Below are 20743 nucleotides of genomic sequence, written 5' to 3'. Positions count from 1 at the left end.
TGTACACTACATTGTGCAACTACCTACGAGATTTCCACATCATTTAAGCTGAGGTTGTGTTTTGTTTAAAGGAAAAAGTAGGGAAAGGTACGAAAACTTATACAAGGTTTCTAAAGCTTTTTCTATATTCCCCTTTTTTTTCCTACCTTTTCCTTTAAACCAAACATAACCTTAAAAATCAAAATAATCAATTCATCAACCACTGGTTTACAATATTTCAACACAGGGATATAACATGGTTTTCAAAATTAGATCGGATTGGACGATCGGACCAGAAAAACCAGGACCCGGTCACTTGACCGGTTCCGTTTTCCCCCAAAATTGCTTTTTCCCCCAAATCCGTTGATTTTGATAAGCAAACCACTAATTAACCAGTTAATCGTTTGAATGGTTTTGACCATTTTCCAATATTTTTATTTTTTTATCAAAATGGGCTGGTCGTTTGAGTTGAACGGTCAGACCATTCGAACCGGTAACCGGACCCCAGACCGGTTCGATCACTGGTTCATTTTTAAAAACCATGAGATACAATAGGGTATTTAGAGGATCATCTGTTAAAGGTTGTTCCTAAGGCTTAACCCCCCAAATCTTACCGTCCACAATAAACTATAAGCTTGTGTCTTGAGGCAGGCAGTGGGCTTATGGGTCCCTAATATAGTGGTATTCAGTCGATTCGCAAACCTTGACATGAGGCGTTAGCGGATGTATCTTAGCCATCCATCACCAATCAATGTCAACCGCTGCCATCTATTCCCAATTATTCCTCCTCTCAAGTGATTTCGACTATAAAAATGGGCTCCTATATTGAGATAAACACACATTGGAATTAAAGTTCTAAGTCTCCTTTCTTGATTTGTCCAACCCCTCACAGTGTTCACGGGTCAGGTTGGGTTGGTTTACTGGTGTTTTTCTAGCCGACCCAACTTAGTCAATTTACCTAGAAATGAAATTGAAACCAACCTGGTCGATTTGAATCGGGTTAGGTCGGTTTTGTGAATGATTCTCTCGGTGTGAACGGTAAAGAATTCATATTTAAGAAAGCAAAGGTTGGATGCTTAAAAATTAAAAATGATTTGATGGATTAAAACTGATATTTTATATATAATATGTATATTTCTGAAATAAAGCTGAAATATATATTATATATAATATATATCTAAGTCAGTTCGGTTTCGATTTTCACACATGAAAACCGAAATCGAATCGAACCATCAACTTATGTTTTTTATAACCTGAAACCGACTGATATTGAAGAAAAACCAGCCAACTCAGATTGAATGAGACCGAATTGATCAGTTTGGATCTTATTATTAACAGCCCTAGCGGCTAACTTGATCCTCAAAAGTAAAGGCCTCTATAGGCTGGACCCTCGGCCTCAAATGCCTAAAATTATATTATTGCCCTCGGCTCCATATTTGACAGCAATAGTCCCTATACTTTGTGAATCGGTGATTTTCATCTCCCAAAGTCATCTCTGATTTTGAAAAAGATATAAAATAGATTGGCAATAGCAATAAAAGGGTGATTTGGTCATTTGAGCCATATTAGGAAACCGGAAGATTCTCTCTCTCCTTTCTCTTTCTTCTGCTAAAAGACCATTTTTATTAATTTGTGTTTTACTAAAAAAACAACCGTCGATTTTTAATCAAACGCCTTTTCTCCGTTTAACGGAAGGAAGAGAAAAAAAGAAGAAAAACTGCTCAGTATTACCAAACAAAGAAGGCGAAGTTCGAGAGTCGAGAGTATTCCTTTGGATTCCTTGGCTTTCATCTAATAAAGTGCCGTTACATTCGTGATTTTCGGGACTTTGTTGTTGTGAGATTTGGTTGAGTTTTTCTTTCTTTTTCCCCCTTTTGTTTGAGTTTTTCCTTGGATTACCACTTTTATCCCTCTTAATGAATCCAAAAAGGTTGGTGAGTCTCTGTTGTTGTTTCGGTTGCTATCTTTGTTGTTGTGAGATTTGGTTGGTTCTAATGTGGATTCGGTAGTGCTGGTGTTAGAGATCTTTGCGTAATCCTTGGCAGGTCACTGACTTTCTACTGATAAATTGCCATTTAGACTCTTAGAGACTTGGCGATTTCTTCATGCTTGGGGAACCAAAAATAAATTGTAGAGTCCTATATGATTGTTCATATCCGTAGAACAGGAAAATACTATTACTAGCAGACTGGTTACAGAAAGATTCTTTTCCTAAGTGAAGGAAACCCAATATATCATTTTTTGTCTGATTGATACGTTTGAGGGCCTGATAGGGTGTCTTATTTTATTTCATTTTATTTATTGTGTTGTTTGGTGGGTTTGCAAAACTTCCTATTCAATTTGTGAGTGGTGTGAAAGGAGGTCTTTTTCTTCCAATCTTTTCTTTTTCCTTTTTCTTTTGTTGTTTTTCCTTTTCTTCCAACCCTCCTGTTTTGAGTGTTGGAGAGAAAATCTACTTAAACTTGTGGAGATCTGGGACTTGTTTTCGTTCTTATGCCCCATGAAGAATCCATTTCTCTCTGAATCCTGCAAAGAAGCACAAATACATGCTCTCAATCCACAGTCATGGCTTCAAGTTGAAAGAGGGAAAGTATCCAAATTCTCCACACATTCCTCGTCTTCTATGTAAGTTCTCCTTCTTTGTGGTTTTACTGAACTAAATTGGGTTTGTTTTATTTTCATGAATCTGAGATCGTGCCGTTTTTCTGTAGAGAATCTTTTATCAAAGTTTCCGAGCCACCCATTATCCCATTCTTTAAGCCTATCGATTATGTTGAAGTCCTAGCTCAAATTCATGAAGAACTTGAGTTTTGTCCTCCCAGTGAGAGGTCGAACCTTTACTTGCTACAGTTTCAGGTCTTTAGGGGCCTTGGTGAAGTCAAATTGCTACGCCGGAGTCTCCGTTCAGCATGGCAAAATGCCAGCACGGTTCATGAGAAACTCATCTTCGGGGCATGGTTGAAGTATGAGAAGCAGGGTGAAGAGCTTATTGCTGATTTGCTTGCTTCATGCGGGAAATGCGTACAGGAGTTTGTCCCATTAGACATTTCCTCTCAGCTTCCCGCTGATTTATTTGTAAATGCCCTTGAAACAATTGAAACTGTTCGAACTCATGTTTCCAGTACTGTCTTCTTCCATATTGGAGAAGAGAAGATAGCTTGTGATAGGCAGAAGATTGCAGCTCTATCAGCTCCATTCTATTCTATGCTTAATGGGTGTTTCATGGAATCACTTAAAGAAGACATTGATTTATCCGAGAATGGTATCTCCCTTTCTAGCATGAGGGCAATTAATGAGTTTAGCAGGACAGGCAGTCTAGAAGGAGTTTCTCCTAGTATCGTGTTGGAAATATTAATATTTGCCAACAAATTTTGTTGCGAAAGACTTAAAGATGCCTGTGATCGGAAACTTGCATCTTTGGTTTCCTCAAGACAAGATGCGGTTGACCTCATGGAATATGCACTTGAGGAGAGCTCCCCAGTCCTTGCAGCTTCATGTTTGCAAGTATTTCTGCATCAACTTCCTGACTGTTTGAACGATGATAGGGTGATTAAGATATTCAGCAATACTAATAAGAAGCATAGATCAATCATGGTTGGACCTGCTTCATTCTCTCTCTATTGTTTATTAAGTGAAGTAGCCATGAACCGTGATCCCCGGTCAGATATAACAGCCTGTTTCCTTGAACAGTTGGTTGAGTCTGCAGTAACTAATAGGCAGAGACAGTTAGCCTTTCATCAATTGGGATGCGTGAGGCTTCTAAGGAAAGAGTACGATAAAGCTGAACAACTTTTTTATGCAGCATTCAATGAGGGCCATGCCTATTCTGTTGCAGGCTTAGCTAGGCTGGGTTTCCTCAAGGACTATAAACTATGGTCGTATGAGAAGCTCAGCTCTGTAATATCTTCACACACCCCTCTTGGGTGGATGTATCAAGAGAGGTCGCTATACTGTGAAGGTGACAAAAAGTGGGAAGACCTTGAGAAGGCAACAGAGTTGGACCCAACACTAAACTATCCATACATGTATCGGGCTGCGTCCTTGATGAGGAGGCAAAATGTTCAAGCTGCTCTAGGGGAAATCAATCGCATTCTTGGGTTCAAGATAGCATTGGAATGCTTGGAACTCCGGTTCTGTTTCTATCTGGCACTTGAGAATTATCAATCAGCCTTACGTGATGTTCAGGCAATTCTTACACTCTCTCCAGAATATAGGATGTTTGAGGGACAAGTGGCAGCTTGGCAACTCCGTACCCTTGTACGTGCACATGTAGAAAACTGGACTACGGCAGATTGTTGGCTGCAGTTGTATGATCGATGGTCTTCAGTTGATGATATTGGGTCTCTCTCGGTTATCTATCAGATGCTTGAATCTGATGCAGCAAAAGGTGTGCTATACTTCAGACAGTCTTTGCTTCTCCTTAGGTATATTCAAGTAACTCATTCCCTTTCTTTCCTTTTTTTTTTCGTTTCCTTTAGTATTGTTGTTTGGTAGGATTATGCTTGTGCCAAGGCAGATAGCAATCCATGGTTGTGCTTGATCAGATTGAACTGTCCAGATGCTGCTATGAGAAGCCTACAATTGGCACACCAGCATGCATCAAGTGAACATGAGCGTTTGGTTTACGAGGGATGGATCTTATATGATATGGGTCATTGTGAAGAAGGGCTTCGCAAAGCAGAAGAGTCAATTCATCTTAAAAGATCTTTTGAGGCCTATTTCCTGAAAGCCTATGTGTTGGCAGACTCTAGCCAAGACCCATCATGCTCTTCAACTGTTGTCTCATTTCTAGAAGATGCATTGAAGTGTCCCTCAGATAGGCTTCGCAAAGGACAGGTATGTTTTATCTGTCATCCTACTTCCTACTTATTAACTTTAGGAGTTGCATGCTTTAAATAATCAAGTTTCACAATCCATTATTTACCTTTAGTATCAGTATGGCATGTTTTTGAGGGTGGGCTTTGGCACAACAGTTGAGTTACTCCATTGCGGCCTGGGTGACCAGGGTTCAAATCTTGGAAATAGCCTATCTGTATAGCTGTAAGGGTAAAAGGCTGTGTACATCTGTCCCTCCCCAGACCCTGCATTGGTGGGAGCCTTGTGCACTGGGTTTCCCTATCAGTATGGCATGCTTTTCATCCTTTCAGGATTTCTTGGTATCATAAGTGTGTCAAGATTTATTTGAATAATTTAGTGGATTATGATGGTTTGATCATGTGCATAGAAGACCATCAACAACACCTGTAAGAAGAAGTGATTAGTTGCAAGTTGAAGGGGCTAGAAGGGCAAGGGGTATACCTAAAAAGACATGGGTAGAAGTCGTAATAAATGATTTAAGCACCAATAATTTAACAACGGATATGGCATTAAACAGAATGGACTGGCAAAACAGGATTCATGTAGCTGACCCATATAGTTGGGATAAGGCTTGGAGGATGATGATGAGTGCCCAGAACTACCATGAAAATCCAGAGAAAGTGATCCATGTTAGCCAACCAATCTTAGTTGTAAAAGTAGTGGTTTGGAAGGGATTTCTCACTGTGACTTTTGGCTTTGCAAGGTGGGGCCCACCAAAGATGCTTATAAGCAAAGTTTGTTAAAAATCCAGAGAGTCAAAATTGGTCATTGTGCAGCCAATCGTGCGGATTTCTGTGAAGCCTCTTCTGGTAGCTTCTTCAGAGCAGCTGAAGCAAAGCAGCCATTTACAAGCTAGGATAATTCTAAGCTTTCCCAAACAAGGGATCCTTTTTTTTTTCCTCTAGTATGTGCCCATCTAACTTCAATGTTTTCTCTACACCATAGTTTTCAAGGCACCAAAGCGAGGCTAGGCGATAGGGGGTGCCTTGTCACCTAGTCGCCTGGGTGATGAATTCTTTTTAAGTAAAAAACATCTATCCTAGGGAGTTCCCTAGGTTCTATAACCATATTTCATTAATAATTATCCATAATTTTCATAAGAAAGTATAAACTTCATGTTGAAGTAAAGAAAATCAACATATTCTAACATAAGAAAGAAAAGAAAATTCAAAAAATATAGGGGCTGAACCCCTATTTCTGTTATAGGAAAAGAAGAAAAGAAAAGCTGGTTCAATACTTATAGGTTCAGGTTTCAAAGTCTTTGATGGTTCAATACAGCATTTAGCAATATTTTTTTTTTCTTTTTGATAATTAGCATTTAGCATTTAGCATTTAGCAACGTTTGTGTTGATTAAACCCTCACAAATAAGAAAATAATAAAAAGAAATCAGTATATAAGCACACAAAATGATTATTTCAGTTTAATAATGTCTATTTTATAATTATGACCTAAAAAAATTAAGAATATAAAGTTTTTAATAACACACTGTAGAAAACTGCTTGGTGATTAGGTGAAGGTGAGCCCCCAAGGGCGCCTTGTCGCCTTGACAACTATGCTCTACACTGATGATTATTAGTTATTACTCAATAGTAACAATATCCACCAAATTCTTACGTTTTCCACTTGTTCTGAAACTAAAATCCCTGATTTTAGAATTTTTTGCATCTTATGAGCCTTCTTGTTCTAAGTGCAAAACAACCTGAAAGGAAGTTGTCATCCATAAAGAAAAACTGTAAACTATTGAAAGTATAACATGCCTTTGGTGGCCATTGTTATCATGTTGTGATCTTTCACTCTGCATCCCTCCCAAAATGAAGCATGGGATCAAACCCATGTAACTGCAGGCTCTCTGTGGTAAGGTCAGTGGACTTCATGTGCACCCTGGTCTGCCCTAACCCCTTCATCACCCTGTAATGTGTATTATGTAATACAAAAATTGGTGCATTTTTACTTTAAATTGTGGCATTGCTTACAACACCTAATTAAGAATCAACTCTTTTGATCTTCTGAAAAAATTATAAATGATGAATACAATAATTAGATATAATCAGATATAGATAAGGTTTTCTATTGATAAGCAACAACAATATTAATTAGTATAGTTTTAAAGCAATCAATTTTCTCATGTTGAACTATATAATTTTTTTGCACATCATCATAACTAGAAATTTAGGAAAAAGTTATGTTCATTGTTTTCACCACGAAATTCATTTGTTTGTATTTCTGTTCCCAAATATATTTAAATGGATCTTACCTAGAGTTTTAGAGCGGAGAAATGATTATAATATTGTGAACACACGTGATGATGAAATTTCATTCGTCCTTGCTTTGAAACATAGTTTTCAAGGCACCAAGGCGAGGCTAGGCGACAGGGGGGCGCCTAGTCGCCTAGGCGATGGATTTTTTTTTTTAGTAAAAACATGTATCCAGGGTAGTTCCCTAGGTTCCATAATCATATTTACTAATATCCATAATTTTCATAAGAAAAGTATAAACTTCATATTGAAGTATAGAAAATCAACATATTCATGAGAAGAAAAAGAAGAAAGAAAAGAAAATTCAAAAAATATAGGGGCTGAACCCCTATTTCTGTTATAGGAAAAGAAGAAAAGAAAAGGTGGAAGAAGAAGAAGAAGAAGAAAAAATTTGTATATAAAAACACAAAATTAGTAAAGAAAAAGAAGAAAATGTGTTGACTGGACAACATTTTATATTCTTTCTTACTTATTGGTTCAGGTTTTGAAGTCTTTGAGGGTTCAATACAGCATTTAGCAATGTTTGTGTTGATTAAACCCTAACAAATAAGAAAATAACAAAAAGAAATTAGTATATAAACACACAAAATGAATATTTTAGTTTAAAAATGTCTATTTTATAATTATAACCTCAAAAAATTAAGAATATAAAAGTTTGTTATAACATGCTATAGAAAACTGCTTGGCAATTAGGCGAAGCGAGACTCCAAGGGTGCCTTGTCGCCTTGACAATTATGCTTTGAAAGCAATACATGGTTGGGTTTCCTCAGAAAATAAAAAGAAAAAGTAAAAAACAAAAGAAGGAAACTTAAAATCCTTATTATTGTTTTTCTTGGTAACTTTAATTTGACCATACTGGTACCATTACATCAAGAAGCAATTATAGCCCCAATTTGCTTCATGCTATTACCAACATCTCCTGGCCATTCCTTTCTCTCTTAAAGGCAGTGTTCATGAGACCTGGCCTGAGGTATCTCAGTTTCAATGAAAACCTAGTATGCCAAGATCATCATATATCAGTCTAGACTCTAGACCATTCATTACAGGTAGCCCCTTAGATCACTCATTTATCACCTTTGGGAAAGGTATTATTAACCTTCTGAGCTGAAAACAACATGGTTAAATAAAGTGCAAAAGAAAAGGCCTTAAAATTGGCTGGTCAGTTGCTGGCTCTTGGGCTTTAGGACATCTAGATATCACCTACCAAATGAGTAGTCTAGATTGATGTGTTCATGGCACAAATATGAAATAGATGGTCTACAGTCATTTTTCTTCTCGTGTTTACAGCGTGAGATGTAACAAAAACCAACATTCTTGTGACATAGTATCTAATTCTTAAGTTCCACTTGGCACTTGGCAGGCCCTGAACAATCTTGGCAGTGTGTATGTAGACTGTGGAAAGCTGGATTTGGCAGCTGATTGCTATATCAATGCACTTAAGATTCGGCATACCCGAGCACACCAAGGCCTTGCCAGGGTCCATTACCTTAGGAATGACCGGAATGCTGCATATGAGGAAATGACAAAACTGATTGAGAAGGCTCAAAACAATGCATCGGCATATGAGAAGAGGTCTGAATACTGCGACCGTGAACTCACAAAGGCAGATCTGGAGATGGTCACTCGATTAGATCCACTCCGAGTCTATCCTTATAGATATCGAGCTGCAGGTAGGATTTCCTCCAGTGCACACTTCCCTTTCGTGTTACAGATCTACAAATGTGTTTTACAGGGTGTATTAAATTGTCTTTGTTTTCAAGACTTCCCTTCTAAAAAGGTCATTGTCCTATGCTGCTCCCAGCTAAAAAGGGGTATTGGGAGAGGTAGATAGGATGGTCCTGACCTTTGACATTTTCTTTTTAATTTTTTTGGCACACAGTGGCCACTCTCAGACTCAAACCACCACTTGCTAACCTGAGATTTTACCATTACACCAAGTAATGGCCCTAAGACTTACCTTTTATAGACTGCAATTTAAACAACTCTGTTGTAAGTCAAGAGGGTAGTAAGATTGTGCATGCAATGTGTATGGTTACCAATACATGCTATATGTAGTTAAATATATAAACTCAACTAAGCACATGGATGGGGAGTTAACAAAAACCAGCATATGGAAAAGTAATAGTATATACTTTCATTTGCTTGTTGAAAAACTATGCTCTTCAATCATTTACTCATGGCAATAGTTGGTGCTAATCCAGATTTCAGTTTTTCCTCTTTTTTGGTGGTGGTTCCAAAAAACACTTCCAAATATCTATTAGTTTATTACGGAAAGCAAACGACGATATATACTTTTGAAATAGGTTTTAGACACCATTAATATTTTAAGTCTTTAACTAGTTTAGAAAAATGTAAGAATTAAAAGAATCCTGCAAATATTTGTGGAGTTTCACACCTTGGCATATCTGAGTAAACTTCACAAGCCTTAAAAATGCCTGTTGGAATAACTGTCATCAAGGACAGTTGTATGGCTTTCAGCCGCCCACTTGTGTGCTTCACTGACCAGGCTGATAGAATTTGTTTTTTGTGTTGTATGGTCGGAGCAGTGCTGATGGACAACCACAAGGAAAAAGAGGCAATCGCAGAACTATCGAGGGCAATCGCATTCAAGGCCGACCTTCACCTTCTACACCTGCGGGCGGCATTCCACGAGCACATCGGAGACGTGTCCGGTGCCCTGCGTGACTGCCGAGCTTCTCTCTCTTTGGACCCCAACCATCAAGAAATGCTGGAGCTCCACAGCCGTGTAAACAGCCAAGAACCCTGATTATCATATAGTGAAAAGCAATTGTAAACTACTTAGATTATAGATTAGATATAGCCTGTAATCAGGATATCCATTAATTTAATTGTCTAAATATCCAAACTTTGCCCTTTCACGAAATTTTTATAACGTGAAAGGAGAAATTTGTTAAAATTTGTGACAGATCCGTTGATTCCGAAGCTGGGTCATCTTCTGAACTTGTCCTATTCTCTGCAACAGATGTGACCTGTGGGTGTGGGCCCAAGTCCACTCAACTGAAGTTTCTTACTTTTATCAAGGATGATTGTTATGTTGTGTTTAGGTTTCTTTTGTGTTTGATGTTACGTGTTTTAAGTTGTAGGTTGTTTGAAGGTGGCATTTGGGAAGTCTTTCTGCATCGTCTGGGTTTTGACATGTTTAGAAGATAAAAAATCGTCTTTTTTTATTTGGTAATTAAAGCGCGGAAAGGCACTGAAAATGTTGGGAAGCTTCAAACGAAGTTTTTTAGTCTTTTTGTGTAGCGTGTTTTTTAAAGATAATATCTCAAAAGTTTAATATGTTTTGGTTATTTGGATTATTGGAAGATTTTTCTACAAAGATTGCCAAATGACACCTTCATTGTTATTAGTCTTTTGTGGCTTTGCGATCTCCATTTGTAGAGGCCTTGTTTGATGACATTCCAAATGCTTAATTTATTTAGTTTTTTTTTCTTAGTTGTGATGTCTAGTTAGCTTTTGTTTGGATTTGCTCCTCACAGCACATCTGAACCATACATCCCGAACATCTCCCGTATTTGCAACTTGTTATTCATGGGGAGATGTTTCCAATTCATGGTAAGATGTGCTATGAGGTTAGTGTGAACACTATGAGAAGAAAATCTCGTTTCCCATCATTGTTGGTGTGAGTTGCATTTTGGTGTTAAAAAAAAAGAAAACAAAAAACTGGTATAATAAAATTGGTAACCAATTAGGTGGCATTAATCAAAATTCATGGAAGGGGGGGGGTGATTGATCAAAAGCCTTGAATATCTTTATTTTGTTGGATTTGAATATCTTTATTTGGTTACCACTTTTATGATGTTGATTCATTAGTTGTAAGTTTTTCCAATGTCATGTCTTTTTGGCATTATAATCGAACCTATTATTTATGTTTTTTTTTTGTAAAAAGACATGTATTCCCTCCTTTTGTTTAAAATATATGACAAAATTCTTATGTTTTTTTTCCTCTTAATAATTAAATTGGGTAGGATCAGATTTAGATATTTGATATCCTTAGCGAATTTGATTTCAAATTACTCTTTATAAGATCAGTCGGATCATCGGATTGGATAGCAAATGACTCACCCTGCTAATTGGACTGTCTGAACCGGGATAGACCACACAAAATTAGAGATTCTAGGGTTGCAAATGGATCAATTCGAATCGGATGTAGGTATATCCATATTTGATTGGTTTATATTCAAATTATTATTGGATCACATCCATCAAATATCTAGTGGATTTAAATTGAATTCGGATTATTTTAATATATATATATATAAACACATATTTAATATTTCGGTAAAATATAAAAACCTCCCTTAAAGTTTCTGACAATCATAAAAACCTCCTCTTTATTTTATTTTAACAAATATCTCCCTTGAACTTTTGAAAAAATCAACAAAAACTTACCTTTTGTCACTGATCGAAACTGAAATCGTCAAAACGTTATTCAAAATATAATAAAATGTCAAAAATGCCCTATTCGATAAACAACACTTTACAAGTCTTTTTTCAGAGAAAAAGACAACATTGTGGCGCCATTGCTCAGAATTTTCCGTTTTCCGGCAACTGTTCTTCATGGCAACTATTCTTCATTGACGTGTGCGTGCCACCGCAACTTCTACCGGAATGTCACCGTCCTGGGCAGTGGAGGTGGAAGGGGCGAAAGCAACCCCAACCAAAACCACATCAATAACAAGGTTCAGGATATGGTGGTGGTGGAGATGATGGACTACACGTATACCCAGCCAAAGGCGATGGTGGAGTCGCAGGAGGATTAGAGCGAGAAGAAGAGTGTATCAGGACCATGTTCACTGCATTTGTAGCTGTCTGTGTACTTGTTATTAGTTCTATGGTGGCTGAAGCTGGGGAGGTTTCAGAGAAATATATATTGAACCACTATTATTCTTGAACCAATCATTAAATTAATTCGTCTCAAACTATTTTATTCTAACCAAGATTTTATTTTTTTGCAGCAAATACTCAACTATTTCACATACACACTTGTAAGGACCTTTGCCGGTGGAGAACACTCGTAAAATCGTGAAAGTATTGTTGATCGAATGAAGGTATTTTTGACATTTCAATATATTTTGAATGATGATAAATCAGAGGTAATTTCGTAATTTTTTATGTTTTTCGTTTGGGTCACTGATGGGGGAGGTTTTTGTCAGTTTTTTTAAAACTTCAGGAGGTACTTGCTAAAACGAAACTAAAGGAGACATTTTTATGATTGTCAGAAACTTTCCTTTTTATATTTTACCATTAATATTTTAATCGAATCAAATCAGATTATGTCAGATCGGATAGGTATATATCCATATTTAGTCTAATTATAAATGGATTAAGAGAATCAATACCATTGCGGCCCTAAGAGATTCCTATTAATAGGTTTCACTTTTTTTATACATTCCAAATGTATGAGGCTTGCAGAAGTCGAGAAGGTGCACTTCAAATCATGATGGATAATTCTTGCAATGCTAGTCTATGCATTCTATCATCCGAGATTCTAGATGGCACCATTTTAGCCTTTCTTGCGGCCCTAAGAGATTCTTGAGCTTTCTTCACGGAGAACTTTCAATCCCTCTCATTTTAGTCTTTCTTGTTCATTCATGAAGTCATGTCATCAACGTCTTCACCCTCTCTCACGAAGCCACGTCATCATGCCTGACCCACTACTTTACATTCCCCGACTCCAAATCATAAAGGAGACGTGATAGGGTAGGAAAACAAGCCAATATGCCTCTTAGTTTTCTACCCTTCTTCTAATTAATCAGCTCACAAATCTTCATTAGGCCCTGTGGCAAATCAATAATGGAAAATATCAATTAAGGCTTCGTGATTTAATAGAGTTAGAATCAACCACGATTCTAAATCGTGATTTTCATTCAACCCAAAATCGGACTCCTAACACATTTCACAGTCTTTCTCTTCTAAGTGAAACACCAACATTTTCTCTTTTCTGCAGTTCAGCCAACTATTCAATCAAGAGAACCCATCCTGCATGTAAGGCAAGACTTGTCTCTTCGTTTTTTTCCTTCTAAGCCACGAAGCTCCGCCCCATTGTGTTTCTAACCTATAGTCTTCTCCAATTGCGGTTCAACCATAATTGGATTAAAAGGTGTACCAGTGGCATTACAAAGTCCAGCCCATTGTGCTCTACAAGTAAGCAAAACTTATTGCGAAAACAGGGGAGTCGTCTTTCTTCCTCTAGGCAGCAAAACAGGGGCTCCGTCCCACCGTGTTTCTAAACCACCATCTTCTCCTCTTGCAGTTTAATCATCTTTTGATTCTCATGAAGTTCAGTTGGAAACCACTGCCAAAATACCTCTACCAGTTAAAACCTCCCCCACAGGTGAGTCACTTTGTCAATCATTCAGTTGATTTAGGTGATCACAGACTCACAGTAGCAGTGGAAGAAGGGTTATGTTCATTGCACCGGTTTTGGCGTTTTGCTACTACAGAGGTATGCTATTACATTCAGCATACCTATTTTTTTTAGGACAAAATAGGTATTTACCGTGTTATTGTGTTCTTCAATAATTTTTAAAATAATTTTTGTCTAATTACTTTAGTCCCAAACAAACTTCTAAAGCTAGGTTTGTTTACCATAATTTTAGTAAATTATTTAATTAAAAAATATTAATTTATTTAATTACGAATTTTACTATGTTGAAAGCAGGGATGGATTTGATTCGAGCCGAGCCGAATACTTGGCTATTTGAGCTCAGCTCACGGGAATAGTATCAGGCTCGAGCTCGAGCTCAAGCTCGACTCGATGCATAGTTTGCAAGTTTGAACTCAACTATAAGCCAAGTTTTTTTTGAAAAATAAAAATTATATGTATAAAATAATTTTTTTTTATTTTTTAGACAAAAAATTAAGAATTATAAAATTTATTTACTATTATACATAAAAAATAAACAAAAATTATATTAATAAAAATATTATTATATATATATATAATTATTTATTATATATATTTATGTATGTATATTTATTATGTATGTATGTATATATAATAAAAATTATTTATTTAATACTAGGCTTGCGAGCCTCACAAGCCGAGCTTCACTGAGCTCGAATTCGGCTCGAAGATCGATTTAAACCGAGCTAAGTCGAGCTTTTCACAAGCCAAGCTCGAATAGCTCATGAAAGGCTCGGCTCATGGCCACCCCTAGTTGAAAGTAATTATGTTTTTTATTCACTAATATTTTCAGTAGTTTTAAACTTTTAATAAATTTTAAAATAAATACCATATTTATTAATAGAGAATGTTGAATATATTTTTTTGAAATTTTCTAAAATTACAAAAATTCTAAAAATCTCTAAAAATTACTGAAATTTAAAATAATTACTTAAAATTTATTTTGAAATTATTTTAAAATAATTACAAAATATTAAAATAAATACTGAAAATAATTATTTTAAAATAATTACTGAAATTTAATATTATTATTTTGAAATCATTATAGAATAATTACAGAAAATTTAAAATAAATACCATATTTATTCGTTATGGTATTTATTTAATTAATAGTAATTAATTAATGGTATTTACTTAATTAATTAACAATCTTCTCTTTGGACCCAAGTAATTAGATGTATAATATATATACCATGATTTTAGGAATCCAACCCAATATAATAGGAAACCAATCCCTATATAGTAGGAAATCTTCCCACCTTTCAAACTCTCTCTATCCGAATATAGTAGGAAGTCTTTCCACATTTGAAACTCTACAGTCTATTCTCTCTATTTATCTTCTACTCGATACAATAAGAAATCTTTCTACAATTGAGTTACAACTTTATCTAATGTTCAGTTACAATAATCTTGTTTCGTTCCCATAACGTCTTTTCACTCTCTTGTACTCTTTCATTCTCTTTATCTTTCCTGCTCTCTTTCAACAGTTGATTGACAGAAGGTGGCCGGGTAAATCCAATGGAGGGAAGACGTGCCATAGCTGATGCTACATTTGCATTTTGTCCGTCATCTTATTCTTATGTTCTTTGGAGCACAAGTTAGGATATATTTCATTTTAATTTTTTAAAAGGTTTTCTGAAAAAGTTTTACAAAAGATTTGGGAGTTCTTGGGGTTAATTTTTCTTAGTGCCATTAGAAGGTCAGTATTTTTATTTATTTTTTTATTTTTTTTGTTCATCATCTTCTGTTTTTTTAGGTACCATGATAGGATCAAAGAGAGGTTAGTTAAACTAAATTAACTTGAGTACCTTAATTAATTTACTTCACTAGCTTAATTTAAATTAGTTAAAACTAATTAATTAGTAGTTAGTAGGGCTGTTCATGGGTCGGGTTGGGTCGGTTTACTGTGGTTTTTCCAACTGACCCGACTTGGTCGGGTTACCTGACATAAAAACCGAAACCGACCCAGTGTTAAACAAAACCGACCTGGTCGGTTTGGGTCGGTTTCGGTTCTAAGTTCATCCCTGTGATAAAATCTTGCTAATTTTAAAAACGATCATAAATTGAACATCATTTCAGCCATCTCCTATGATAAAATTTAAATGAAAAGTTAATCACAAAAGTTGTTCATTAATCACTATTCACTAATCCAAAGTTTCTTGCAACCACTCAAAAACTAAGTGGCCTAATGGGCTTTGGAACTTCATGTTTGAACTAGGAACTAAGTCGGTTCAGTTCGGGTCGGTTTCGATTTTCACACAAGAAAACCGAAACCGACCCGAATCATCGGTTTAAGAATTTGCACAACCCGAAATCGACCCGTGCTGATGAAAACCCGGTCGACTCGGGTTGGGTCGGTTCGGGTTGGTCGGTTTGGTCGGGTTGGGCCTTCTTATGAACAGCCCTAGTAGTTAGTTAACTTTGTGTACGCTTAACCAGAGTTATTTAATAATTTATTTTCATTGGTTAAAGCAATAATTTATTAATTAAGTTTCTTCCATATAAAATTATATATAAAAATGATACGAATTAATAAAAATATTTTAATAATTTTTATTAATACTAGATTTTTTTATTTAAAAAGAAAGTAAATACAAATTAATACATGTTTAATTTTAGTTTCAAAATTAAATCTTATAATTTGATAATGATACTACATTTTTTATAAAATTAAAAAAGTAATATAAATTTAAAATCCTTTAATCCATTTAAAATAATAAAAACTAGTACTAAATAAAAATTTAGTAAAAGTTAAAACAATGTAATAAAAAATAAAAACTAATACAATTAAGAATGTCATAATCCTCTTTTTTGGGGTACAACTTGGGTGGGTTGAGTCAAATTAAGGGTCAACCCAATCCTAAGTCTCAAACCTCGAGTTTAGGTTTGGCCCAACTTAAGGTTAAGCTCAAGTTTACCAACTTAAGCACAATTTCTACCCTACCCAATAGGTACCCACCCCCAATGGAGTGGGTTTTTGCTTGAAGGATGGGTTTTGGGATTCTATAACCCGTACATTACGAGTAGGGTATGGTACTAGGCTAAACCCGACCCTCTGATCCCCAACCCACATATTGTTGGAAAAGCATATAAACTTTTGTATACTAGGTGTTGAATTTAATAATATTTTGATTTTGATGTGAATGATAATTGATAGCTTGTCTTTTTTTTTTTTACATCTTAATCAAATATTTGAAAACTTTGTTGTTTATTTATGTTACTTTACTTATTTATTAGTTATATATAACAAGAAATAATAGGAAATTAGATGTGGGTTCTAAACCCTATCACCCCTAACCTTGAATGTGGGGTCGAGGAGGGTTTTACATTTTTATTTGTGGGGAGGGTTTGAATTCTTAAAATCCAACCCACTATGGGTTTTGTTGTGGGTACGGATTGGGATGTTTAGGGAGGCAAGTAGAGTCTAGAATTTACAAAACCCTTCTTGAACCTACTCAGCTACCATCCCAACTTGGCTAGGCTTGGACTTGGGCATATTTATCTTTGTAGCTCAATTTCCATGTAAAATAGATTGATAATATATAGATATGTATAACATAAAATGTTGGGCAGGCTTAGATTGCATCGGATCTGTACCCAAGGCCTCAACCTAAGCCTATCCAAGTTTAGTTAGGCCTAAGCTTTTTGGCCCAAGCCCAACCTATGCAAAAGTTTTGATTGAATAGGATTGGGGTTGGATTGGATCCACCCAACTTTCACCCTTAGCTCCTTTTGCTTCAAATTATTTTAACAAGATGTATGAATCCCCGCTAGTGTAAATGAAATCATATAAGGAATGTTGACATCACATCTCCACCCCACAATGCCCCACAACACATCCTCGTCCTGTATTGAGAACATCTCCCGATGATAGTACTAGTCCCGATGATGTCATAATCGAGAGATGTTCCCAATACAAGGTGGGGATGTGCTGTGGGGCATTGTGGGGCGGAGATGTGAACTCGGGAATGTTTGATTCTCTGGCCATTTTTTGCACATCTTTGCAATCCCGTACTCATATTATACCGGCAACACCCGTAAAAATCTGATGTAGGCATTTTCTCGGAAAACCCCATCGAATAAATGCCAATGGAAGCAAATAAAAAAAAATATATATGGATAAGGAGCTAGAAATATATAACATCGGAAAGACATTGTACCAGAATGGAAAGCTTTGATCAAAGTTCGTCTGTGAAGTTTACACTCAGTTTGGAAGAGTACAAATACAAATATGTACACTATAAATACATACAAAATATAAGGTTTTGCACTCTATATATTTGTATTTATACTCCTTCCAAACTGGGCCTTAATAAATTCAGAAAAGTACGAATAGGCCCAATGCAGACTTTTGATTTTCACCGCAAAGTATAAACATTCAAAAACTCAAAAACCTACACTTTATACACCCATACCCGCCCCTAAATTGACATCAATTCCAAATTGACACCTATCCAAATGTACTTTCAACCTAAAAATTGTGATCCATTCTCCTTGATTAACACTTTTATGGTATCGGTTGATTGGCCATAAATTTTTGGGAAAAGTACGGAGACACGATGCAAAATTCTGAATTCCAACCCCCCTACAACTAGCCCTGTCCCCCCAATAAACCACATCCTGCCCGTGAATTTGGCATCAATTCACGGTCAGGATGCATTCCCCTCTACTTCGGGCGTAGTAAATTCTGAACTGGGCTGATTTGTACTTCTCCCTAAATTTTTTTCGGACATAATTTCTTTTCGGTATCATAATCGAACCTGAACCAAACAAAATCATAGATGTAGACAAACATGATATTTGACATGCTGCTGTAACACATACACGCCACAAATCAGCAGCAAACAATCTCACCGTCCACGTGGTTGAATAAGCTAGCATTGAATATTCGAGATCCGATTCTTCAATTCTTATCTGGCTTTGCATAAACCCTCCCTGGTTGGTACTTTCTGCTCTGGATCGACCACTGACCAGTGACCACACCCAGCCCCAAGTTCAGTGTTCCGAGACTTCAGTCGACCCGACACTAGTCGAAAAGACGATGGCAATCGAGGTGAGTGCCGTTCTTATATTTCGAACTCGTATTGATTCCAATACACCATCTCTCGTCTTTACAAATTTGTGTATTATTAAGAATTCGGGAACGAAATCAACGTGAGAATCCAGATTGTGATTGATCATTGATGATTTCTTTAGGCATGGTACATGGAGGAGAACGACGAGGATCAAAGACTCCCTCATCATCGAAACCCAAAAGAGTTGGTCTCCTTAAGCAAGCTTGCAGGTATAGTTTTGTTCTTTCTTTCTAGGGTCTCCTTCATCTGAATATATGAATGATTCTCTGTTTGATGGATGTTTTTCCCCCCTCTAGGCTCTCTCTAGCTCTAATTTTTCTTTGGAACGATTGCAGAGGTGGGAGTGTTATACTGGCATTTGAACCCAAAAGATTACGAGAACGATGAGGAATTGAAGAAGATTAGAAAAAGCAGGGGTTATAACTACATGGACCTTCTGGATTTATGCCCAGAGAAAATGCCCAACTACGAGGAGAAGCTGAAGAACTTCTACACAGAGCACATCCACGCCGACGAGGAGATACGTTACTGTTTGGAAGGCAGTGGGTACTTCGATGTGAGGGACAAGGACGACCGTTGGATTCGCATCTGGATCAAGGAGGGTGATATGATCGTTTTGCCTGCTGGCATCTACCATCGCTTCACCCTTGACACCTGTAACTACGTTAAGGTAGGTTTAAACTACTAGAACAAAATTTATTACAACCATTGGTTGGTTCAGTTTTATTAATCAGATGGGATGGGTTTGCACTTTTTGCACAGTTGATGAGGTTGTTCGTGGGAGAACCAGTGTGGACGGCGTACAACCGACCACAGGAGGATCATCCGGCTAGGAAGGAGTATATCAAGAGCCTGACGGAGAAGGTGGATATGGCAGTAGAGGCCCACTAGCATATCTACTGGGCCTACTTTGTTTAATCTCTGGACTGAAGACTCTGATACTACCAGTATTTCATCAGTAAATGTAATTCTACTGCTATGTTACGTTCCTCAATACAACTAAATCATAAATGTATCCCTGGACCCGGATTCCCAATTAAGTCCCCAGCATGGCTAATATGATTCTAAAAGAAGTAATGTGTTGTAGGTTGTTATTAGACAATCGATCTATCTATCTAATTCTATTATTATGTGATTATTATCCAACTCCTACTGTCATGAAATAGAGGCATCTCTTTAGCTTGTAAATGATTTTGAGAGTAACTTTGGTTTCTACATCCATGGGGTTTGCAATTCTCAGTTTGGCTATATGGATCAAAGGGGAAAAGGTCTTGTTTGTTTAGAACACCCCATAACTTATGTGTTTAGTTTTGTGGTTGTTTATAGATGAGTGTTTTAAGTTTGGTTGGGCGTTTCAAGTAACACCCCATAAAGTCATTTGTCACCTCAGTTTACAATATATATATAAATATATATATATATATATATATATATATATATATATATATATATATATATATATATATATTTCATTTTTTTCTATTTGATTGGGACATTTCAATCAATGCCCCATAAATGATCCAATATGACAGTGTTTAGCCATCCATCATGCTCATCTAACAGTCTAGAGTACTCATACATGTATTTAATGGCTGAAATTGAGATTCAACGGTCGATTCTATGTACAAATCACATCCAACAGCTCATAACTGGTGTCCTAACACTAACAGCGATAGAATGATAAACATTGGATAGGGGTAAGTTAGATCTGCAATGCATCGGATCATTTCTTAGCCCTTTCATGTAAGATGCCACATCGGCTCAGCATTTCAACAAACTTTGAGCAGTTGGGAGAAACCAGAATTTGACATTTCTCCCAATACTTCATACATATAAATCCAAGCATTTTTATTTTTAAAAATTTATTTAATAAACATTAAAATTAAACAGTGGATTCATGCTCAATAAACTCCAATGCTTAATGGCGGCTTTAATGAAAATTAGTGAGAGGGATTTTATATGAGAATGCAGAGGGCAGCGAAGAGGAAACATTTATTAGAGGCTGGAAGTGGGCAAGAATCATTATTGAACTTTATTTGGCTTTGTTCACATTAGACGGTAATGTGACGACAAGTATTGGGGGTCTTCAAAAGTTGCATGGGAGGCTTGTCAAACAGGGTTCAGATGCTTACAAAGTCTTATATTT

General features: G+C 36.5%; 2 protein-coding genes across 3 annotated transcripts; both read left to right on the top strand.

Annotated features, from left to right (window-relative positions):
• Positions 1 to 1710: 1710 nt before the first annotated feature.
• Positions 1711 to 10009, top strand: LOC104596616 (ETO1-like protein 1). 2 transcript variants are annotated; one of them, XM_010257881.3, is made up of 5 exons: positions 1711 to 2604; positions 2691 to 4403; positions 4524 to 4815; positions 8453 to 8762; positions 9639 to 10009. In XM_010257881.3, exons 1-5 carry the CDS (start codon positions 2480 to 2482, stop codon positions 9857 to 9859), a joined length of 2661 nt encoding a protein of 886 aa, XP_010256183.1. In that variant the 5' UTR covers positions 1711 to 2479; the 3' UTR covers positions 9860 to 10009. The 2 variants fall into 2 exon arrangements, with proteins under 2 accessions (XP_010256183.1, XP_010256184.1); XM_010257882.3 differs by lacking the exon at positions 8453 to 8762 and having other exon boundaries at positions 9639 to 9781.
• An 8408-nt stretch (positions 10010 to 18417) lies between these two features.
• On the top strand, positions 18418 to 19743 carry ARD4 (RmlC-like cupins superfamily protein). The gene is made up of 4 exons (XM_010257883.2): positions 18418 to 18575; positions 18719 to 18806; positions 18933 to 19267; positions 19360 to 19743. Exons 1-4 carry the CDS (start codon positions 18564 to 18566, stop codon positions 19486 to 19488), a joined length of 564 nt encoding a protein of 187 aa, XP_010256185.1. The 5' UTR covers positions 18418 to 18563; the 3' UTR covers positions 19489 to 19743.
• Positions 19744 to 20743: the final 1000 nt, after the last annotated feature.

This window comes from Nelumbo nucifera, chromosome 1 (assembly GCF_055504915.1).
Source record: "Nelumbo nucifera cultivar China Antique chromosome 1, China Antique-T2T, whole genome shotgun sequence".
Taxonomy (NCBI): Eukaryota; Viridiplantae; Streptophyta; class Magnoliopsida; order Proteales; family Nelumbonaceae; genus Nelumbo; species Nelumbo nucifera.
Note: the sequence above shows the minus strand (reverse complement) of the source record. Positions and strands in the feature narration are given on the sequence as shown.